General features: G+C 34.2%; 1 protein-coding gene across 1 annotated transcript in view; it reads left to right on the top strand.

Moving 5' to 3' along the window:
• The window catches only part of TNKS (tankyrase), a 186,947-nt gene that overhangs the window by 111,635 nt on the left and 54,261 nt on the right, over positions 1 to 21,051 (top strand). Inside the window, exons 6-9 of the mRNA XM_033104145.1 lie at positions 10,898 to 10,992; positions 12,354 to 12,420; positions 12,717 to 12,903; positions 18,858 to 18,979. Of these exons, the coding sequence (XP_032960036.1) occupies positions 10,898 to 10,992; positions 12,354 to 12,420; positions 12,717 to 12,903; positions 18,858 to 18,979 (471 nt within the window). The remainder of the gene's footprint in view (positions 1 to 10,897; positions 10,993 to 12,353; positions 12,421 to 12,716; positions 12,904 to 18,857; positions 18,980 to 21,051) is intronic.

Raw genomic sequence — 21,051 nt, 5'->3', positions numbered from 1 at the left:
TCATAGACTCTGATTTGGAGGAGGACATGAATGGCAGCTAGTCTAACATCCCAGTGCAGTATTGGAACCTTCACTGTGATAACTCCAGAGCCAGATAACTTTGTCGTATGGCCCTGCTTGGATACATCTTTTAAAAATCAGAGCTCTCTGGTTTGGACCAAACCACATCTGGATTTAGGGCTGGATTTAGGGTTTCACACTTTAAAGGGGGATATTGACTAGTCACAGGGTGACCAGGAAGGAAACAGTTGAGGCAACTGGAGGGGTTGAGTTCAAGAAGAGACCAAATGTCTATCTATTAGCGATACGTAGAAAAATCTTGCACTAGGAAAGAGGCAGATAAATTATCTTCTTCAATTTCAGTATTATTCGTCCTCGTCCTCCAATACTTATTATTTTAGACAACTCCTATTGTTAAAAAGTTCTACATTTCTAGAGTACTCATCCAGTAGCATGGTCACACTCTCATGACCGGGAGGTTTTGATGTGTGGTGCCCTATGGAGTACTGAGATAGTCAGAACTACAAGGCCATCCCTGCCCGCCAAGAATAACTCTTCTTGCCTATTTAGCCATGACAGTCCATTTCTGAACATTCTACCCACAGCCCGAGTACCCAGCCAAAGGGAAAGAAGGAAGGCAGAGTGAGAGTTCTAAAGTCAGACTATCGGACTCTGCTATTAACTTGCTGTAACTTCCTGTTCCTCAGTTTCCTCATTTGTTATGTGGAGATACTCGCTCTGGTAGTAGTTGTGTAAAGTAAACAAATGCATACATATAATGCACTTTAAACAGTACTTGGTACATAGAAAGTACCCAGCAGATTTTGCTATTATTTTCACTAAAATACTTTGCAATACTTTGTGTCTTCTATTTCATTTTAGTCTGAAAATAACTAGGTGAGGAAGCCAAGTACTTTTATCACCCAACTACCCCCATTACAAAGGTTGTGACTTAAAAACATTAATACATGAAACACTCTTAGGTTATAGGAGTAGTATCATGCCTATTAATGAATAACCCTAACAAAGTCCACTGAGATGAGACCATGTCAGTGGTTATGTGTGGTTAGCTCTAGGCACTGTGCTTTAGAGAACAGTCGACCAAGAGGCCCAGGACCAGAAGAAAAGACTCATAATGGGAAAGAAAACTTTATTATGAGAGGATCTAGTAATGTGTAATTTATAGAAGAAACAAGTTAAAGGAGACATAGTTTGTAAGAAATGTGTGAATAAAATACCTTTTTTAAATTGTATTTGTACTTTGGTTCATCAGTTTTCATTCTTCAGATAGTTTCAATAGCCTGAGAGTTGAGTTGAGAAACTTCAAGGATACTCTAATCTTCATTATGGTACTACTTAAAATATCCCTTCAAAATACAGGCAGCAGAGATGAGATATACCGTATATGGTGTGTATAATGTGTTCCCGTGTATAATGCACACGCACATTTTGGCCCAAACTTTCAGGGAAATGGAATTAATACTACGCATGTATAATGTACACCCTTATTTTTCCTTCACAAATTTTGGACAAAAAAGTGTGCATTACACATGGCAAAATACCGTAGTTATTTCCGTGGACTCATGCCCATATTGATTCATTAGCTTTTAATTTGTTTTGATTCTGATTTAGGTATCAGTGTCTCAAAGAACTTTTTAGTTATACCTAATAAGCAGATTAATCATGTCTCTGTGCCTGAAAGAAGTTTAATAAGCTCTGATTATGTGGTTATTATATTTTCCTAGGAATTTTGTATTAATAGCTGGTAAAGTATTTTATGTGGAGAAGGGAAACACTGATCTATCTTAACCAAATTAGTTTGAAAGAGATGCATTCTGTTAAGATAGCCAGAAGACAGATGAAACAAACTAAATGTTCATTTATAGGCAACGGGTAAGTAATTACAGTATAGTTATACAATGGAAATACTATACAAAGAATAAGATAGACCTAATATGTTAAGAGGGAAGAAAGCAAATTGCAGAAGAATATAATATCCATCTGTGACAAAAACAACAGCAGAAAGAACTCAGGAAAACACATTCATATACATAGAAAAATATCTCAGATGATACATGTACAACTATAAACAATGATTACCTTTGGGAAAGGGGGTTGTTGGGCTAGAGGGAGAAATAGAGAGAACATTTTACTTTATATTATTCTACAGGGAATACATTATTTTTATAATTTAAAAGAGAATTTTATGGGCTAGGAAATAATGAGTAAATGTAAAGTAATTGATATTGAGACCAGTTAAAACAGAAAAAATACATATATAATACCTCATTTTTGAAACCAGTTATGAAAAAAGCATGTTTTTAAATGTCCACAAGAGGATGTAAGTGTTAGAATATTTTAAGTGTAATGATTTTGTGTATGTTTATATATTTTTTATTAAAAATTGGCAGAAAGTTAAGAGAACTACAAAGATGATATCTAGGATTCACAAGTTTAGAGAGGTAGTAGTTGCAGAACTGGTGGTACATTTAGTCTTATTACTAAAAGTAGTATATCCAGATATAACGTGTCACCTGTAGGAAGTGCAATCTATGAAATATTCTTGCCAAAAAGGTTACATTTCAAGGGGAAAATTAACTTCCAATTTACGTAAAATACAGACGATATAGGCACAAGTTAAACACAAGAAAGGCAACAACTAACACAGTTCTTCAACAAGACAATATTGTGAATAAAGAAGGGAACATGAAGACTGTTCGAGATGTGGGAAGACTTAAAGGCACAATATCCAAGTGTGTTGGTCCTGACAAACAAACCCACTTTAAACGTTTTGAGACAATCAAGAAGTTTGAATGTTGACATGAACATTATTAGGTGATAACCAAGGATTTACCACTATTTTGTTAGATCTAATTATAACATCGAGATTTTGAAAGAGAATGCCTATTATTTTTAGAAGCACCTGCAGAAGTATGTAGGGGTGAAACGTTAGTGTCTTGAATTTGCTTCAGAATACTTTAGTTGGGAAAATAAAAGATAAAAGGGATAGCAGAAGCTTGTCTTACTAATTAATGATTGTTGAATCTGGGTGGTACAAGAGTGTTCAAGTACTGAAAAGATAATCAAGTTTTATCTTATGAAACCATTTTGTAATTGTAACTGTAGAGCAAGTGTCAGGAGGAAGAATTTGAATAGTATGTTATGTTGTTGAGCTTGTATGAAACTAAGTGAGACTACACTTGAGTCTTTCGAAGAAAGAATTGTAGTACCTTTTGTTAGCTCTTGAGCCAACTCTTACTGGTATTCTTCTAATTTGGTAAAGTAATCATGTCTTGCCTTATTCAGAATTCATGTGTACCCTTGCACATGGTCACACACACAGACATGCACAATTTTCTGACTTAGCACTACTCCAGAATCCAACAAACTTATTCAGCATTAAGTCTGTCTAGAGTAAGATGACAAACCATTCCAGTTTGCATGCGTTTCCTGGGACCAGGAAAGTCCTAGGCAAACTAGTATGACTTGGTCACCCTAATCTGGAAAACCCCAGAGGATTTGATCTAGGTCAAACTAAGCATTCATTTTAAAGAAAACCAAAATACACCATCCATCATAAGGTAGGCAGTTTTCTAATGACACACCTTAGCTTCACAGTTGTGGTTTTGTTCTTTTCTACGGAATGCATCAAACATCACACAGACCCGTGTTGAAATGTACGTATAAATCTATCACACAAATTTAAAACCAAATTCACCCAGCTGGATCATTTGTGTCCTCTGTTCCCTTTGGTAATATAATATAAATCAAAAGTTGCCAATAACATTCATTTTTTTTAATACCCTACTATATATGAGGTGCTATGTTAAGTACCTATGAAACAAAATCAAGATATGTTCTCCATTCTCAGTGAGGTCACAGTGGATTAGAGGAGACAGACACATAAATAAATACATTATTTTGTGACAAGTATTAGTAAAAGACTGTGGTGAATAGTTTTAGGACCAGTCTTTGGGAATTTTTAAAAATTTTTTATTACAAAAGTATTGTCTAACGACAGAACAAGAGAAAAGGAGATAATCATTTTGGAGTATTGGTATTTTGGAATCTTATTTTAAAATCTTGTATAAGGAATGCCCCAAACTCTGTACTTTATAAAAATAGAATAATAATAATAGTCTTAAGAAAGTAAGAATTTTAAAAATATTTTACACTTCTTAGATGAAAAGTGTTATAGAGGTTGGGATATTCTGTCTATATGGTAATTAACTTCAAAAGCTTTCTCAGCACTATCAGATCACAGAACCCTTTCCTCTCTACCCAGCAGTCATTTGTGAGATAGCAATATGTGTTAAAATGTAAATGCTAAAATTCCCTTGGGATTGAATATGTAATAATATATTTAAATCTTGAAAAATAGTTACCATGATTTCTTTCCTCAGTGGAAAAAAAAATCTTAGAAATTAAATTTTTATAATCTAGGCACATAGTAATACCTAGATCTTTCAAAGCTGACAACTGCATTGCGTGTCCATAAGATTTTTTAATTTTGTCTGCAAGAATATTTTGTCTTCCATTGTTCGGATTTGTTAAGAAGTCATATGTGAAATTAAAATGGGAAAATATTTTGTTACTGGTAGGCCTTTAATTTTTTCAGAAGATAGTTCACTGATTAGTACAGCCTAATTCCCAGTGGTTTTAGCTAATTAATAGTTAATGGCAGTTGCGCTATGTGGAATGAACCAAGGGGAGCAGAGTAAAAAATGAGGGCAGAACGTTGGAGGGTAGTGATGGGAGAGATCATTTACGACAGCGTAGACCGTTATAAAGACTTTAGTTTTTACTTAGAGTGAGATGAAGAGCCATTGGAAGATTTTGCACAAAGAACTCATGTATTTAACATACTTTTTAACAGAATCACTCTGCTGCTATGTTGTGTAGATTCCAAGAAGATTATGCTGGAAGCAAGGAGGCCAAATTGAAGGCTGTTGCAACCAACCATCTGAGAGAGGATTAGTGGCTTAGGCCAGGATGGTGACAGTAGATGTGATGAGAAGTGATTGGATTCTGGAGATAATTTAGAGATGGCCAACATAAAGAGTCTGATGCACTGAGCGTAGAGTGTGAGAGAAAGATGGGAATCAAGAAAGACTCAAAGTTTTTGACCTGATTAACTAAAAGGATGGAGTTGCCATTAACAGCAATAGGGAATTCTGCAGAATAGGTTTTGGGGGCATAGTAGGAGTTCATTTTGGACATGCTAACCGTAAAATTCTTCTGCATATCCGTATGGTGATGTCAAGTAGGAAGTTAGATTATGAGAGTCTGAAGTTCAGCAAAGAAGACTGAGCTGGAGATATAATTGAGAAGTTGTCAGTGTATGAATGTTATTTGAAACAACAGGACTGCATGAGATCATCAAAGGAATGAGTATAGATAATGAAGAAAAGAGGTCTAAAGACACATTCCTGGAGTACACCAATATCAAGAAAATGAGGAAAAAACAAAAAAGAAGACCACAGAATGACCAGTGAGGTAGGTATCTAGCTGTCCTAGATACCAAGGGGAGACACATTTCAAGAAGGAAGTGATCAGCTATGTCAAATAATGTTGATAGGTAAAGTAAGGTGAGGACTGATAAATGGCCATTAAGAACTTCTAAGTGTGTAAGATACTTAATAGGGCAATAACAAGTAATAACTATCATTTTTTGAGCTTTCTCTATGTGGTACTACTCTCTTAGGTGCTTTATATAGTTGTCTTTATAATCCATAAAATAGCCTGTATGGTAGGAATTACAATTCTCATGTTACAGGCATTGGAAGCCAAGGCTCAGAAACAGGAAGAAATTAGCTGAAAATCACATACCTTAATACATTTTGCAAAGCAAGAATGCAAACCCAAGACTTAAAAGCCTTTACTCATTTCCTACATCATGCTGCTTGGACTTACGTTAAAGTTGCATCCACAGTTTCATCACAGGGTTGTCAGTTGTCGTATTTTAGCTATGCATGTGCGTGTAGGATAAGTTAAAACTACCTTAAATGGTTTATACTGTGCTGCAAATCTATATCATAAAAGATGGGGTTTTTTTGTTTGTTTGTTTTGTTTTTTTATGGAGTGGTTCCAAGAAGAAAACTTTGAATTATGGGGTTTCTTTAAATAAGGATTGTTTTTTTCTGTAAACATTTTATAGTATGAAAATATTAGTAATAACATTTCTCTTATAGCAGAATAACATTTAAATTTTTAAATAGAGTTTTTGTATTTTCAGTTCCACACTTTATCGCTGTACATGTTTGACTTTTAAAATATTCCCAACAAAAGAATCTGTTTTAAGAATAAATCTGAGGTATACAAACTGGGGTGATTGCTGTCCTCTGTATAGTGTCTTAAATGTTTGATTCTGTGATTCTTGTGTTTAGTGGTTTACAACCACAAAATTGTGAAATAACATGTGAGTATTTTACAAATGGGTCTGCTTTATTTTTTTAAAACTGAAGTTACACTCTGTGAATTATCCTAGCATTTAGAAAATTCCTTTTATCACTGCTTTGCCATTTGGCACTTGGGGTATAAAGTTGGGACTATGTAGTAACCATTCACTAAATTTAGTCTTGGCCACATGATTTTAATTGCTTTGTATCAGAAGATATCATTTGGTATATAAAGTTTAGTTGTACATTTTTTTCTAGAGGAGCAACTTCTGGACTCTTAGTAGTGTAATCTTGTTTAAATCATCCATTGTTCTCAATTTGTATCTTTTTTTTTTTTTTTACTTTCTACCATTTCCTCAAATTTATTGCATGCATTTTACAGATTTTTATGTGCCTTCTAGTGATACTAGTTTGCATAATTAGCATCCACATTACAATGACTACTTAGAAAATCACATCCATCTTGTTCTGCACTCACTCTCCCTGTGAATTCATCTGCTCCCACAGCTTAGATACCTCTACTTGGGTGCTGTTAGCAATTCTGCTAACTGACACCATCGTTTACTCTCTCCTAGAGTAGTCCATCAGTCCTCTATTCGCATCTTCCTGTAATTGGGTTTGCCCTCCTGTAGAGCAACTAGAGTGATCTTTCCAAAACCCCAGTCTTAAATAATTTTCTGCTTAAAGTTCTTCAGGGGTTTCCTGTTGTTCTTAAGAATCTTCCCCCATCTCACATACTACACTTAGCCACTGAATTTTTTTTTTTTTTAGTTCCTCAATTATACCATGTCCACTGGGTATGCTCTCCACACTACCTGCGATCAAGTTCCCCATCTTTTTGCCTCAGTGATTTCTGTTTATCCTTAAGTTCCCCTCAGGAAACAGTTCTGAGAATCTTCCCTGACCCACTCCCTTCTTGCCTGTACAGTGGTTTAGGTATGCATCCTCGAGCTCCCATGGCATCTTCAACTTCCTTACTACAGTATTTGCCCCATTTAATTGTATTTGTCTCCTTTCTCTAGTTGACTGCTCAGAAACTAGACTTTTGTTTTCTCATCTTTCGTCCTTCTGAATAAAAAAATTATATGTATTCCATTTAGGGACTTCATGTTTTTAAGGAATAAGAAAACCCATAAGGGCAAATTACGGAGCCTTTCTTGTTTGCCGTGCTATCCCTAGCACTTAACATGGTGCCAGATACATGGCAGATGCTACAGTATTTTAAATGGACACTAGTGATGACGAAATTTGTGTTCAGCCTTCACCTCTCCTGAATTCTGGTCAGATAGGCACTTCAAATTCAATAAACCCAGACCTCAGATTCTTTCCCTCTGGGCTCCTCTCTCCCCTTTCTTCTTCCCTCCCTTATTTCCTTTCTTTCTTTCATCTGTCCCTAATATTTCCAAACTGAAACTGCTATAATCGTTACTACCTGCATCAATCATTAGATTCTATCAATTCTGCTCCCTAACAGTTTTTGACACTCCTTAACTCCCTTTTTTCATAGTTGCTTTATTTCAGGCCTCCTGTCACTTTCTAACTTGTCAGTTGCAAAGACTTCTAATTTGTTTATTTAAATTTCAGTAGTTTAAAAACTAAATATATTATCATTTTCAAAGTGTAAATAATTTTTAGTCTCAAAATGATTTTTAAAAATCCAGAAACTAGATATTTTTTAGGTTTTGTCCTAAATACACTGTGTGTGTGTGTGTGTGTGTGTGTGTGTGTGTGTGTGTGTGTGTTTGTGTATTCATTCATTTAGGGACTTTGTTCATTTTCAAGGAAAAAAATAAAAACTATTATTGAATTAACATGTACAAATAAAAATTTTAAAAAATATTTGTATGAAAAAGGAAAATCTTTTTGTGCATTAGCAAAGGCTACGTCATTTTTTCACATATAATATTAAATGTCATCTGTGTCCTTTAAAAGAGTTCACTGACTAAACAGTCATCCAAAGCCATCATTGTCTGTGGAGGAAGCTTCCCAACTGCATATAAAGTCCAATTCAGTCCTGAAAATGATCCAAGATGGAGTAACAGGGACTAGTTTTACTTTTGTTCCTGAAACAGTAATAATTTTTTTAAAAAATAGACAAAATATATGAAACAATCGTTTTCAGAAATTGGGCGTCAGGCAGTATATGGCAGTGATCTCTGAGAGGTAGGAATTAAATTAAATAGTAATTGCTCAAGCTTACTGCCTAGAAAGTATTACCTCAGGGAGGGGAAACCAGGAGGAACCCAGTGGTCTCCTTGAGTTGAGAAGATGGAATTGAGAGTGTGAGGGGGCAAGAGTTAGCAGGGTGGAGAACCAAGGAAGGGAGAGCTACACAGAAAAGAGCTCCAAACATCTGCAAAGGGTCCCTTTACTGTCTTCAGCCGAGTACTGATTAATATGGGTATGAGGACACTGAGGCTCATAAAAGAACCACCCAAAAAAGATTGCAGGAAGCAGTCCTAGCGACTCACAGTCTGTAATAATTTTTGTTGCCTCCAGCCAGAGTGGAAAAATCTCATAATTCATTAGATACCATAGATTACTCAGAAGGATAATTTTCCTTCACTAAAAAAGGAAAATTAGTCCTAAACCAAAGGCTGCTTTCGTCCTGCTTAATAAAGTTTAAAAGCAAACTTTGAAAGCAACCTGGTATGTGTATAATAGGAGACCCTGAAGGAGAGAATAGTGGGAGAGAAGGAAGAGAAAGTATCTGAAGAAATAATAGCTGAAAGTTTTCCAAATTTGGTGAAAACAATAAATAGCAAGTTCAAGAAGCTTTGGGTGGGAGAGGGAGGGACAAAGGGAGGGAAACAGAAAAAATTAAGAAAACTATACCAAGGTACATCACAATCAAATTGCTTAAAGCCACTGATAAAGAGAAAGTACTAAAGTATCCGGAGGAAAAACCTCTTACATATTACAAAGGAGTAAAGATTAGGATGTTGACAGATTTCTAGTCTGAAACAATGCAAGGCAGAAGACAGAGAAATGACATCTTTAAAATATTAAAGGAAGGGGGAAAACAGTCCTGAAAATAACTTGATACACCCTGGAGGTATCATTTGCAGTAACATTTGTCATGTGTCTAAAAGCAGAAAGTTGGGTGAGCATGTTGTTTGATGATACAGAAATTTTAATCGTCTAGTTTTATATGGCATTTCACATTTTAAAATTGTTTTTGTATGGGAAAAAACTTTATTTTTCACACATTTTTGAGATAGCTACAATGGGTGGTTTTTATCTCTTTTACACATAAAGCAGCTGAGGTATATAGGTAATATGACTTTCACAGTTTCATAAGATCCAGGAATATAATCAGGTTTCCTGACTCCCTATTCAGGACTCTCTTACAATCTACATGGTCTCCTCCTTGTTAGCTGTGTATTGCTCAAAATATTTCCTAAATTTAGAGACTGTCAGAATATGTAAAATGTATGGAGTGCCTTGAAAGCAGTAACAGGTAATACAGTAGTTCTTTTGTATCTTGACATTTGCAAGTAGTATGTAAAGAAAATTGAAAATCTTATTAAATCCCAAGGCCCAAATAGAAGATAGGAAAAATGACAGTACATGAAAGTATTATTAAACCCTGTGTGAAAAGCTGTTACAGTATTTAAACTTTAAATAAATGAGCAAAAGTGGGAAAATTGTTATGGTTATATAGAAACTTAACATAATGTTATTTATGTTAAGAAATTAAAATAATGTTATTTTTTATTTTTTTGAAAAGGGTGAGAAGTTTGATTATTTTGATTACTATATTAAATTTGAGCAGAGAACCTTTTAAAAATTAATGTGGCAGAAATTAGTTGGGAAGAAACTATATTTTTCTCATGTATTTATCCTGCATGTGTGATACGTAAAATAGAAGAATTAAAAACTGTTTTGGCATATTTCATTGCATCCAATGTGGCAAATTAGTTTTGGCCCATCGCAGGCAGCCACATGGAGTGAATATGTATGGTCCATTGTCCTTTCTGTTTCCACTAAAGTTTCTCAAATAGTTCTTTAGAGAGGCTTTTCAACTTTTCCTATTAAAGAGAAATTTTAAGAGCTTGGCTCTTAGGTAAGTCTTCATGATGGAATTAGGATTGAAAACTTAGAACCTGAAAGGTGGACAGGATTTAAGCAGAATAAGGAAGAATGTTTCCAGTTATGAGGATTGTGAGGCTTGACATGACTTCCCCGAGCAGGGAGAGTGGTTCATGTTGGAAAGAAGTAAGAAATAATGTGGAGATATTAGGGCAGGGCTTGATTACTGAAGGCCTCGAGAAACAAGTAAGAGAAATAGGTGGATGGCACTGAAGTTAGAATTTACTCCTGGGATAAGTGAGTTGTTTCTCATCCAATTAGGAAATAGGAATTTTTGGCGCTTCGACTCAGTAACTTTTGTATATGTTAACATTCATTGTGTTTAAATCTAAATAAATACAGATTAAATGGCAAAGCAAGAATTATTTACCTGAAGAGAGGGATGTGTTTTTCTTTCTGTTTCCTAGTCTACTCCTTTACATCTGGCCGCGGGCTACAACAGAGTTCGGATAGTTCAGCTGCTTCTTCAGCATGGTGCTGACGTTCATGCAAAAGACAAAGGGTAGGTGTATCGGTTTCTTTCCTTTAATGGTTTTGCTCATGATTGTTGTGCTTTGTTTTCAACATCTGACACTAAAGTTGTTGAACACTAGACAAAGTCATATATTCCATTTCTTTACAGGTTGTGTAGTAGCATTTTAAGAATATTTGTAACTTTAGTTTCATTTTATTTTCAGATTCCTACTTACGAAGGATGCGTCTTATAATAATTTCCTAAATTAGTTTAATTTTATTGCAATTCCATTATTTGAAGTTAAACTTTGTTTTTCTCATTGCAATTATTAGTTTTCAACTCAAGTTACATTTCAGAAAGACAGATAAAACAAATTGAAAATTCTGATAGTAATATAACTATCATACTCCTCTGGTATGAAAGGACCATCTCATATTAATAAACCAAAATCATTAGTATATGGTATTCTAATTTCATTTTTTTTCTGATGATATCCTGGATATCTGAACTCAGAAAACTTGAAAGGTCCCAATGAAGGTTGATATGGAAGTAAGCCTGTGAGAACCAAAAAAGCAGTATCGTCATTTACTTAGGAATAGGTATATTTTGGAAAACTTGTACCAGTTTCCTATCTAGTCTGTAGGGACATATGAATCAGGTCTGCTTTCCTATGTGATGGGCTAACATTTCTCATTATCTCACCTTAAGATCTAAAAGATCATTGTCCTTACTATCCAGGTAAAGTAGATTCATATTATACCTCTTACTGGCAGCATAAAGAAGAGAAGCCCTGGACTGGGGTTTCTTTCACTATGCCCATGTCAGGGAACTTAGAAATGAAGAATGAACTCCGTACTTGAGATAATTATCAGAAGGGGAATCCATCCATTTCAAATCTGCTCTTTCCGTGCTCTGTTTCTCTCTTGCCTGCGCCAGGTTTTGTGCCATATGTGAATGGGGTCCCAATAGTATAGGGGTACGAATGCCTGATGTCTTGACATCTCTGTCTCCTTGTGCATGTCTGAGAAACAGATGGGTGTACAATAGGTGAGTCATCGAGAGAAGTACACCACAGAAAGGGGGTCTATGATACTTTGAAATGCTAGTTATCATAGTTTGGATATTTAATTCTTATGCTGGAAATTACCTTGAAAGTGAAACAAAACGGTAGGAATATTTCAATTCTTTTATCAACATTTTTCTGTAAATACTTGATGTAGAAAGCATGCAATTGTCAGTACATATCCTTTGTCCTTTTGCCTAAATGTTTTTCTAATTGGTGTTTTTATCATTATTAAGGTGCTTTAAAATATTTTAATATAATTATTGGGATTTATTAGATTTTTGTTTCTTGTATAGATATAAATTATTTGAATTTTTAATATTTTAATTTACCTTTTTTCATTTAGTGGACTTGTGCCTCTTCATAATGCATGTTCATATGGACATTATGAAGTCACAGAACTGCTACTAAAGGTAGGAGAAATTAAAAATACTGAATTTCATTTGCGTTTTTTTAACTTGTCATGAGTTTTCATTTGTTTTTTGGCAAATAACATTTTTAAGAAAATAAAATAATTTTTTTAGTATTACCATTGTCTCAAAATTTTTAAAACATTCAACTTTTTTAAACTGTTTTTAAAAGCTGAAATTAATTAAAACACTTATTGATATTTCAAAGAATTATAACTGAAATTCACAGTGAAATAAGTCTGAGTTTTGTCTGATTCAGCAAAATGATTCCTGACCTAAAACTTTTTTTCTCAATTCAGCATGGAGCCTGTGTGAATGCTATGGATCTCTGGCAGTTTACGCCACTCCATGAGGCTGCTTCCAAGAATCGCGTAGAAGTCTGCTCATTGTTACTCAGCCATGGCGCTGATCCGACGTTAGTCAATTGCCACGGCAAAAGTGCCGTGGATATGGCTCCAACGCCGGAGCTCCGGGAGAGATTGACTTGTATGTATTTATATCCTGAAGTCAATATTGTTTGTTGCAATTTAGAGTATCTCCTTTTTGGTTAGATTTTAGGTGTTTTGTTTAGGAGTTAGATGTAGGTATTTTGTCTAACTTGGATACTATCCTTCCATTCTTATACATGTACTAGTTGATCATTCTCATTTCTGATCATATACTTTTCTTAATGATTCCACAGGAATCTTATATTCATACACTATTTTATGTTTACTCAAGCCTAATTCTAATTCATGAGTTAAGGCTCCCTTTTTTTTCTCCAAGACTAATGAAGATGAGTCAATCAATAACTATTTATTGAATGCCTACTATGTACCATGCACTGGAAATGCAGCAGTGTACAATCCAGAAAAAAATCTCTGAGCTTATAGAGCTTATATTCCTGTGCTATTGGTAATAATAGATATCTAACATTATTGAGCACTCATTGTTTCCCAAGCTCTGCAAGCTTGCACAGTAATGTTTTATTTCTTTTGTGTGTTACAGCCTTAGTGAAATCACTTGCCCAAATTTACATAAGATCATTTTTATGATATCGTAGAAGTAATCTTCTCAAATCTGATACATATTACGTACATATATAGTTTTAAATAAATTTTTTGTTTTAGATTTATAGGAAAGTTACAAAAATAGTAGAGTTCTCATGTACCCCACACCCAGTTTCCCCATTATTAACGTCTTTATTAGTATAGTACATTTGTCACAATTAACAAGCCAGCATTGACACATTATTAACTAAAGGCCAAACTCTACTCAGATTTCCTTTATTTTTACCTGAAGTTCTTTTTCTTTTCCAGGCTCTCATTCTGGATACCACATTACATTTACTTGTCATCAAATATTGAGATATGTTTAATTCTATATGTGGGCATTTCAGGTTAAATTAAACTGGGCGTTACCTACCTAATTTTTAACTGGTCCTATGGGTATTCTGTCTTGTAGGATTCTAAGAATCAGGTAACTACCTTTAAACACCTGAGAAAAATCTTTAAATGATAACTTGAAGTAAGGCATAGTCAAAATGATGGACGCTAACATGTTTTTAAGTTTAAACCGATTTTAAACTAGTTCGTGTTAAAACAGGAAAGTGTTCCTTGCAATATTGATCTTGTTTAAGTGGAAATTTTAACTTATTTTGGTACTGGAACAGATGACATCTACTAGATTACAAGCCTGCACAAACCAGATGATAACTGGGCAGATGTCTTAGCAATGAATCCTGTAGAAATGCATTTATTTTCTCTCCCACTGTGATGAGTCTGGCCATATGTTATCTTGCGTTATATAGTTCATTTTTCTGTGTATATGTTCTAGCTTCCCAGTGAGATTTAAATTCTTAGAAAGACCTTTAGTTTTATTATTTTGTGTTCTTAGTACCTGTACAATGCCTTGTTATAAAATGTGTGGATGGTGTTTTTGTTTGGGCCTCTATATCTGCCTACCCCTGACCTGCATTGTGTATGTGTTCAGCAAGTTTATTGAATTGAATTCAACTTAACTCAAAACTTTTTTTTTTAATATGTTTTTCTCATTTCCTTCTGTTAGTTGATACCCTGGGCTCAGCTTTATCCCCATGTCACCATTTGACAATTTTTTCCTTTCAATCATTTTGCAGATTATGGGTATTATGATTTTATATTTCACTGGTCTGATTCTGTAAACATGAAGATTTAACCTAAATTTGTATCGCTTTGTAAAGGAAGAAATTCCCTGATTTAGAGCACTTTTTGAACTTTTCAGTATCTCCTTTATTTTATTAACTAAGATTCTACCAATGAATTATCTGAAGAAAAGGATTTACCAAAGTTTGAACTTCTCTAACTGCAGTTGTCATCATGTCCACTGCTTTATACTAGGCATTTACAGTTACAGAATTCTCTTGAAGAACATTATGTAGGAAACAAAAACAGTATTTTAATCTCACCCACAATTACAGCATTTTCATCACACACATTTTTTTGTGCTTTTTCTTGTCTGTTTTTTTTAATTTGTTGTTTTCATGAAGCCAAATGAACAAAGTAGCTTACGTTCTGCACATATTAGAGCTGAAAATACTGAAAGTAGCTTTCATTCGCATTTCAAAATGCATCTAGAAAGATAAAGTTTTAAGGCATTCTGTAAATACTAAATACTGAATAATTGGAAGGTTTACCACCTTTTTAATTATTTAACTTCCTTGAGGTTTTAAAAACAAGCTTTGATGTAACCTTCACATTTAGAAGGACAATTAATTATACAGTTGAGAGGTTTGTTTCATTCTCTGGGTTCTTTTATTCTTGAGTATTTGTCAATAAAATACTTTAAATTTGAATGTCAGTTTGGGCAGAAATATGCTATTTTTCTAAAGAACAAAGATAAGGAGTATTTTACTTTTTGCTACTTGAGAAAATACGCTGTTTAATTGCATTAGTGCATCATCATTCCTTAGTATTTCAGTCTTATTGTTTATGCTTTTTATAAATTTGCCTATTTAGTCTTCTTCTGAGCCACCTTGTCTGATCTTAAAGGAGTAATTGCAAAGGTAGAATTGCATTTATCATTTTGATATTCATAGACTATTTGGCATTAGGAAAAAAAGCCAGTATAATTTGAATTCAGTTTAAATTTCTCTAGACTGGTGGAGGAGCTAAGCAAAACCATGCTTTTTGCTTGAAATCGGTTCTCAGTACATCACCTTCTATTGCAGTTGTCAGGATCCTGCTCCTTACATGTGATAGTTTATCATTCAATGAAAATCTATAATTTTGTTATTTAAAAATATTGGCTTACTTTAATTTTATTTAAACTTGATTTGGGTTTTCTAAAGTTTCAAAGTCCTATACTATGAGGAATTTAGCAATGGTAATAACCACTAAACAAAAGGTTATAGAAAAATGTTTTTCCCTGAACCCACCATCACTTATTTTATAAATATTCATCATTCGTACAACAAATACTTATTGAGTACCTTATTGATATATATATATATACTCAAGCACTGTACTAGGTGATAAGACTACCATAGCAAATAAGACAGTGTAATATGTCCTATGATATAAAGCTAACTACAAATGTAGTGGATTTCATAAAATGGAATCATAACCCAACAATGGGAAATGTCTGAAAGGCTTATCCAGTGTATGTAAACTGAGACCTTGAATGAGTAGTAGTAGTTAATAAGGCAAGTGTGTCTGTGTGTGTCTTTCTGGTCTTTTTTAAATTGAAGTATCGTTGACATACAATATTATAGTAGTTCAGGTGTACAACATAGTGATTAAACATTTATATACCTTACGATGTGATCACCACTGTAAGTCTAGTAGCCATCTATCACCATACAAAGTTATTATGATATTATTGACTGTTTTCCCTATGCTGTGCTTTGCATCCCCATGACTTACTTATTTTATAACTGGAAGTTTGTATCTCTTTTTTTCGTTCACGTTTTTCATCCATTCTCCCACCCCTTTCCCCACTGGCAATTATCACTTTGTTCTCTGTATCTGTGAGTCTGTTTCTATTTTGTTTCATTTGTTCATTTGATTTGTTTTTTTAGATTCCACATGTAAGTGAAATCATACGGTATTTGTCTTTCTCTGTCTCACTTGTTTTACTTAGTAAAATACCCTCTAGATCCATCTATATTGTCACAAATGTGAAAATTTCCTTTTTTCTGGCTGAGTAATATCCTCTGTGTGTGTGTGTGTGTGTGTGTGTGTGTGTGTGTGTGACATCTTCACATCTTTATCCATTGATCTATCGTTGGATACCCAGTTTGCTTCTGTATCTCAGCTATTGTAAATAATACAGCAATGAACACAGGAGTGCCTATAATATATTTTTAATATAGTTGTTATGTTTTATTTTCCAACTAACACTGATTAAAAATATTTACACACCTACTTTTAAGTCCACAGTTTAGCACTCTTATTTGTATGGCCTTAAAAGTTATAGCACAAGATCTTTACATTAAGGATCCGGGGGGGAAAGATTCATTCGAAACAAAGCCTAATATATATTATATAAATGTTTTCCTCTGTATTTTAAATACATTAATTTTTAAATGATGCTCATCTTTTTTTTATCTGGTGGTAAAATACTACTGCAATTTTTCATCAAAATAAAGTTTACCACAGATATAAATGAATTTTCCGAATTGAAAATGGTACTTCAGCTGCCATTAAATGAAATTTCTCAACTTAATTTAAGTGAAAAAGAATTGGTAGTTGTTATTATAAGTAAAAATATACAGTACTATAACATCACCTACATCGCTCCGTATAATACAAACCTGAAAGAACCAGAAATGCTTTACAGAAGTTTAGTTGGTTTTGAAAAGGCACGTGGGTGTGGGTGGGGTTTTTTGGTTTTTTTGTTTTGTTTTGTTTTTTATAACATTCTAGAAATTTTGCCACCACCACTCTGTGTTCATCTCTTGCAGAGATGACATCTGTGACTGTCAGGTAGACAAGAATGTAGTTCAAATTAAAGAAAGCCAGAAGCCAAAATGTAACTACACAGTAACAATGCACTTTTCTTCATGGGGTGCATGTATTTATTTGAACTAGTGTTTTTGTTTTCCTTGGATAAATACCAAGAAGTAGAATTGCTGGATTGTATGGTAGTTCTATTTTTAATATTTTGAGGAACCTGTATACTGTTTTCGTAGTGGCTACACCAATTTACAGTCCCACCAACAGTGCACAAGGGTTCCCTTTTCTCCACAGCCTTGTCAGCGCTTGTTATTTGTTGATTTTTTTCATAACAGCCATTCGAATTTGATTTGCATTTCCCTGATGATGAGTGATGTTGAACACCTTTTTGTATGTCTGTTGGCTATCCGTATATCTTCTTTGGAGAAATGCCTGTTTAGGTCCTCTTCCATTTTTAATTGGATTGGTTTTTGGATATTCAATTGTATGAGTTCTTCTTATATTTTGGATATTAACTCCTTATTGGATATATCATTTGAAAATATCTTCTCCCTTTCAATAGATTTTATCTCTGTGTCTTTTGAGGGAAAGAGGGAAGTGAGATGGGGCCCTCAAAGAAGAGGAGAAAAAAGAAAAGAGAAAAAAATTCAGTACCAGGCAGATACAAAGGCCTGAACGTGAGAGGGCCTAGAATTGTGACATAATATATTAGGTCACACATCATTTGCTTCTTTTGAAAACAGTGTTCACCTTTTTTGTTAATAAGTTGTCATATTAACCAAACTTGTAAAATAGAAAATAAGACTATATGTTTTTAATAAATGAAAATTGGATTTTTATTTATGCAATTAATTTAGAAAAGCCATTTAAAAATGTTTCACTCGTATACAAATAATAAAATATTAATTGTTCTTTGAAAATATTTCAAACTCTGGCACTTCCCCCAGAATTCAGTTCTTTCTTTCTCTGTGTGAAGACATAATCATTACTAATATTTTAGTGACGATTTCTCTAAAATGTCTTTTTTATACCATTACTTACATTTAGTTGTGGAGGCAATAGTAGTAATAACAGTGGCAAACAATTGCGTCAACCTATCCTTCCTCTTCTGCTACTTGAATTTTCATTTAAGGATACGTATATTCCTGTCGTATATGTAGATCTATCTTTTTTTAAGAGCTATAAAGTATTCCAGTGTACACGTGTTCACAAATTATTTAACTGGTTTCCATTTGGTGGACAATTAAGTTGCTTGTTTTAAAACTTTGCTGGAATAAGTATTTTTGTATGTGTATCTTTATGAAATCTAAGCGTATAAAACAATCTTATTTCAGAGCATACAGGTTTCAAAATTTTTCATTAACCTACACCCTCTTCCTTTGCACCTTTATCATCATATCGCCATGCTCCTTCTGTGGCTAAAATATAGGACAATTTAAAATTAATAATTTTCCTACTTTATAATTATTCTAATGATTTTTATAGATTTTTAAATCCTTTTTATCTCAACCATTATTTCATTAACAGATGAATTTAAAGGTCATTCTTTACTACAAGCAGCCAGAGAAGCTGACCTAGCCAAAGTTAAAAAAACGCTTGCCTTGGAAATAATTAATTTCAAACAACCACAGTCGCATGAAACTGCACTGGTAAGAGTTCACTGTTAACCTGTTCCCTCGATCTGTAATAGTAATGTGAGCACAAAATAGGATTTTCATTTCAGAAAGCTTAAGTAACTTTAGTATCTGAAGTGCCGGAAATTGGCATTTTAATGTTGGTTGTATTGATCTTTACATTTAGTTCAGTAGGTTATTGCTTTCATGGGTGAGAAAATACTTTTACTCAATCTTGATTTGGGAATTATTTTTACTTTTATCTTTACCCAGCCGTATTATAACAAATCTACCTTTATAGCCAATGCTTTCATGAAGTACAAAATGTGATTTTCTCTATAGAACTTTTTTTTCTTGGGGTTGCTAAATAAGTACTATATTTGTTTGCTATAGAAGATTAAAGTATTTCCAAAGATACTTGCGTCATCCTTTTGAGCAATTGTAGTCAGTGGATTATTACATTCATTATAGAAAATTGGCTAAGATCATGAATTTTTTGTTCCAGACTGTACAAACTGTCTTTAAAACTATTCCTGTTTTTCCTTCTAATGTATTTTCAGAAAAATTAGTTTATTTTCATTGTCATTTATCACAGTAAGTTTCAGGTATAGAGCTGATTAGATTACTCCTGAATTAAGAATTTAAATGTTTGTAATATCTCTATCACAAACCTCTAAATATGCTTCCGTTAACACTCTCATATATCTGGCACAAAAAAGTCAAACTGTAGTCAATACGTGCTGAAAACAACATTAAAAGAATTACCAGACTGAAATGGACCAGCTGTGTGTGCACTTAAACATATATGGCTCTCAAACGGTTCAAATACATTCAAGCTACACAGCATTATGCCAGGAGATGCTCAAAGCCCAGAATAAACTTGACTTGCATTTTTGGAGCGTTCATTCATTAGTAAATAGTTTTTTACTTTTTAAATTTTAATACAAATGTTCATATAAAATGAAGTTGAATATAAAAGGTAGACATGAGGTGTTATCAAACAATAAGGTGAATGTTTAAATAAAAATATTTATTACACTATAAGACACATTGCCATTAAACCCCCTCAAAGTACTCCCTCTTGCTTTGAACACATCCCACCATTTTTACCAGTTTCTGAAGCAGTTCTGGAAGTCTTCTTTTGTGAGTGTCTTTAGTTGCACTGTCGTGGCTGCCTTGATGTCCTGAATCATTTTGACTTTGGGGAAGAGCCAGAAGTCGCATGGTGCCAGATCCAGTGAATAAGGTAGATGACGACACACCATAATGTTTTTATTTGACAGAAATTGCCGTATACCAGAAGCGATGTGTGACAATGGAGCGTTGTCATGATGGAGGATGATTTACGGCACACTTTAAAACACACCTTCTCTCAACTGTGGCTCACACCTGACTGACTTCACCGAACAAGTTGAAACTTGTCACACACTGTTACTAAGGTCTGATGCACCGCTTCCTGTATTGAAGATCCCTGCCTTTCGTTGGATGGGACTCGGCAGCAGCATTCCCAGTGTGGTTTGATCATAACGGAAAGGCTCCGTGTCACACATCGCTTCTGGTATGGCAGCTTCTGTCAAATAAAAACATTACGGTGTATCCTCATCCACCTTCTTCACCAGATCTGGCACCGTGCGACTTCTGGCTCTTCCCCAAAGTCAAAATGACCAACAACAGTAAATGTTTTGAAGCGATTCAGGACATCAAGGCAGCCACAACAGGGCAACCAAAGGCACTCACTTAAGAGGACTTCCAGAACTCCATCAGAAAGAGGTAAGACGATGGGATAAGTGTGTTCGAAGTGAGCGGAATATTTTGAGGGGGGTTAATGGCACTGTATCTTTTACTATAATAAATTGTTTTTAATTTAAATGTTCAGTGTATTTTTTCATCACACCTCGTTAACAGGATAAAACATAAAATTTCTGAATACGTCTCCTGTTAAACTCCTTGAGGTCTGTTGCCTCTCACTAGGCATATAGGCTTTTTCTTCTATAGTGCTAGGAGTATCTCTGTGAAAGAGTTTAAGAAATATGATTTAAGTGGCTGGCAGTCTAATGAAGAATTGAGTAATCTAGTTATAGATTTTTGTAGCTTTGGAGAGGCAGTAT

Source organism: Rhinolophus ferrumequinum, chromosome 4, assembly GCF_004115265.2.
Source record: "Rhinolophus ferrumequinum isolate MPI-CBG mRhiFer1 chromosome 4, mRhiFer1_v1.p, whole genome shotgun sequence".
NCBI classification, from domain to species: Eukaryota; Metazoa; Chordata; class Mammalia; order Chiroptera; family Rhinolophidae; genus Rhinolophus; species Rhinolophus ferrumequinum.
The sequence above is the reverse complement of the archived record's forward strand: the minus strand, read 5'-3'. Positions and strand labels throughout refer to the sequence as shown.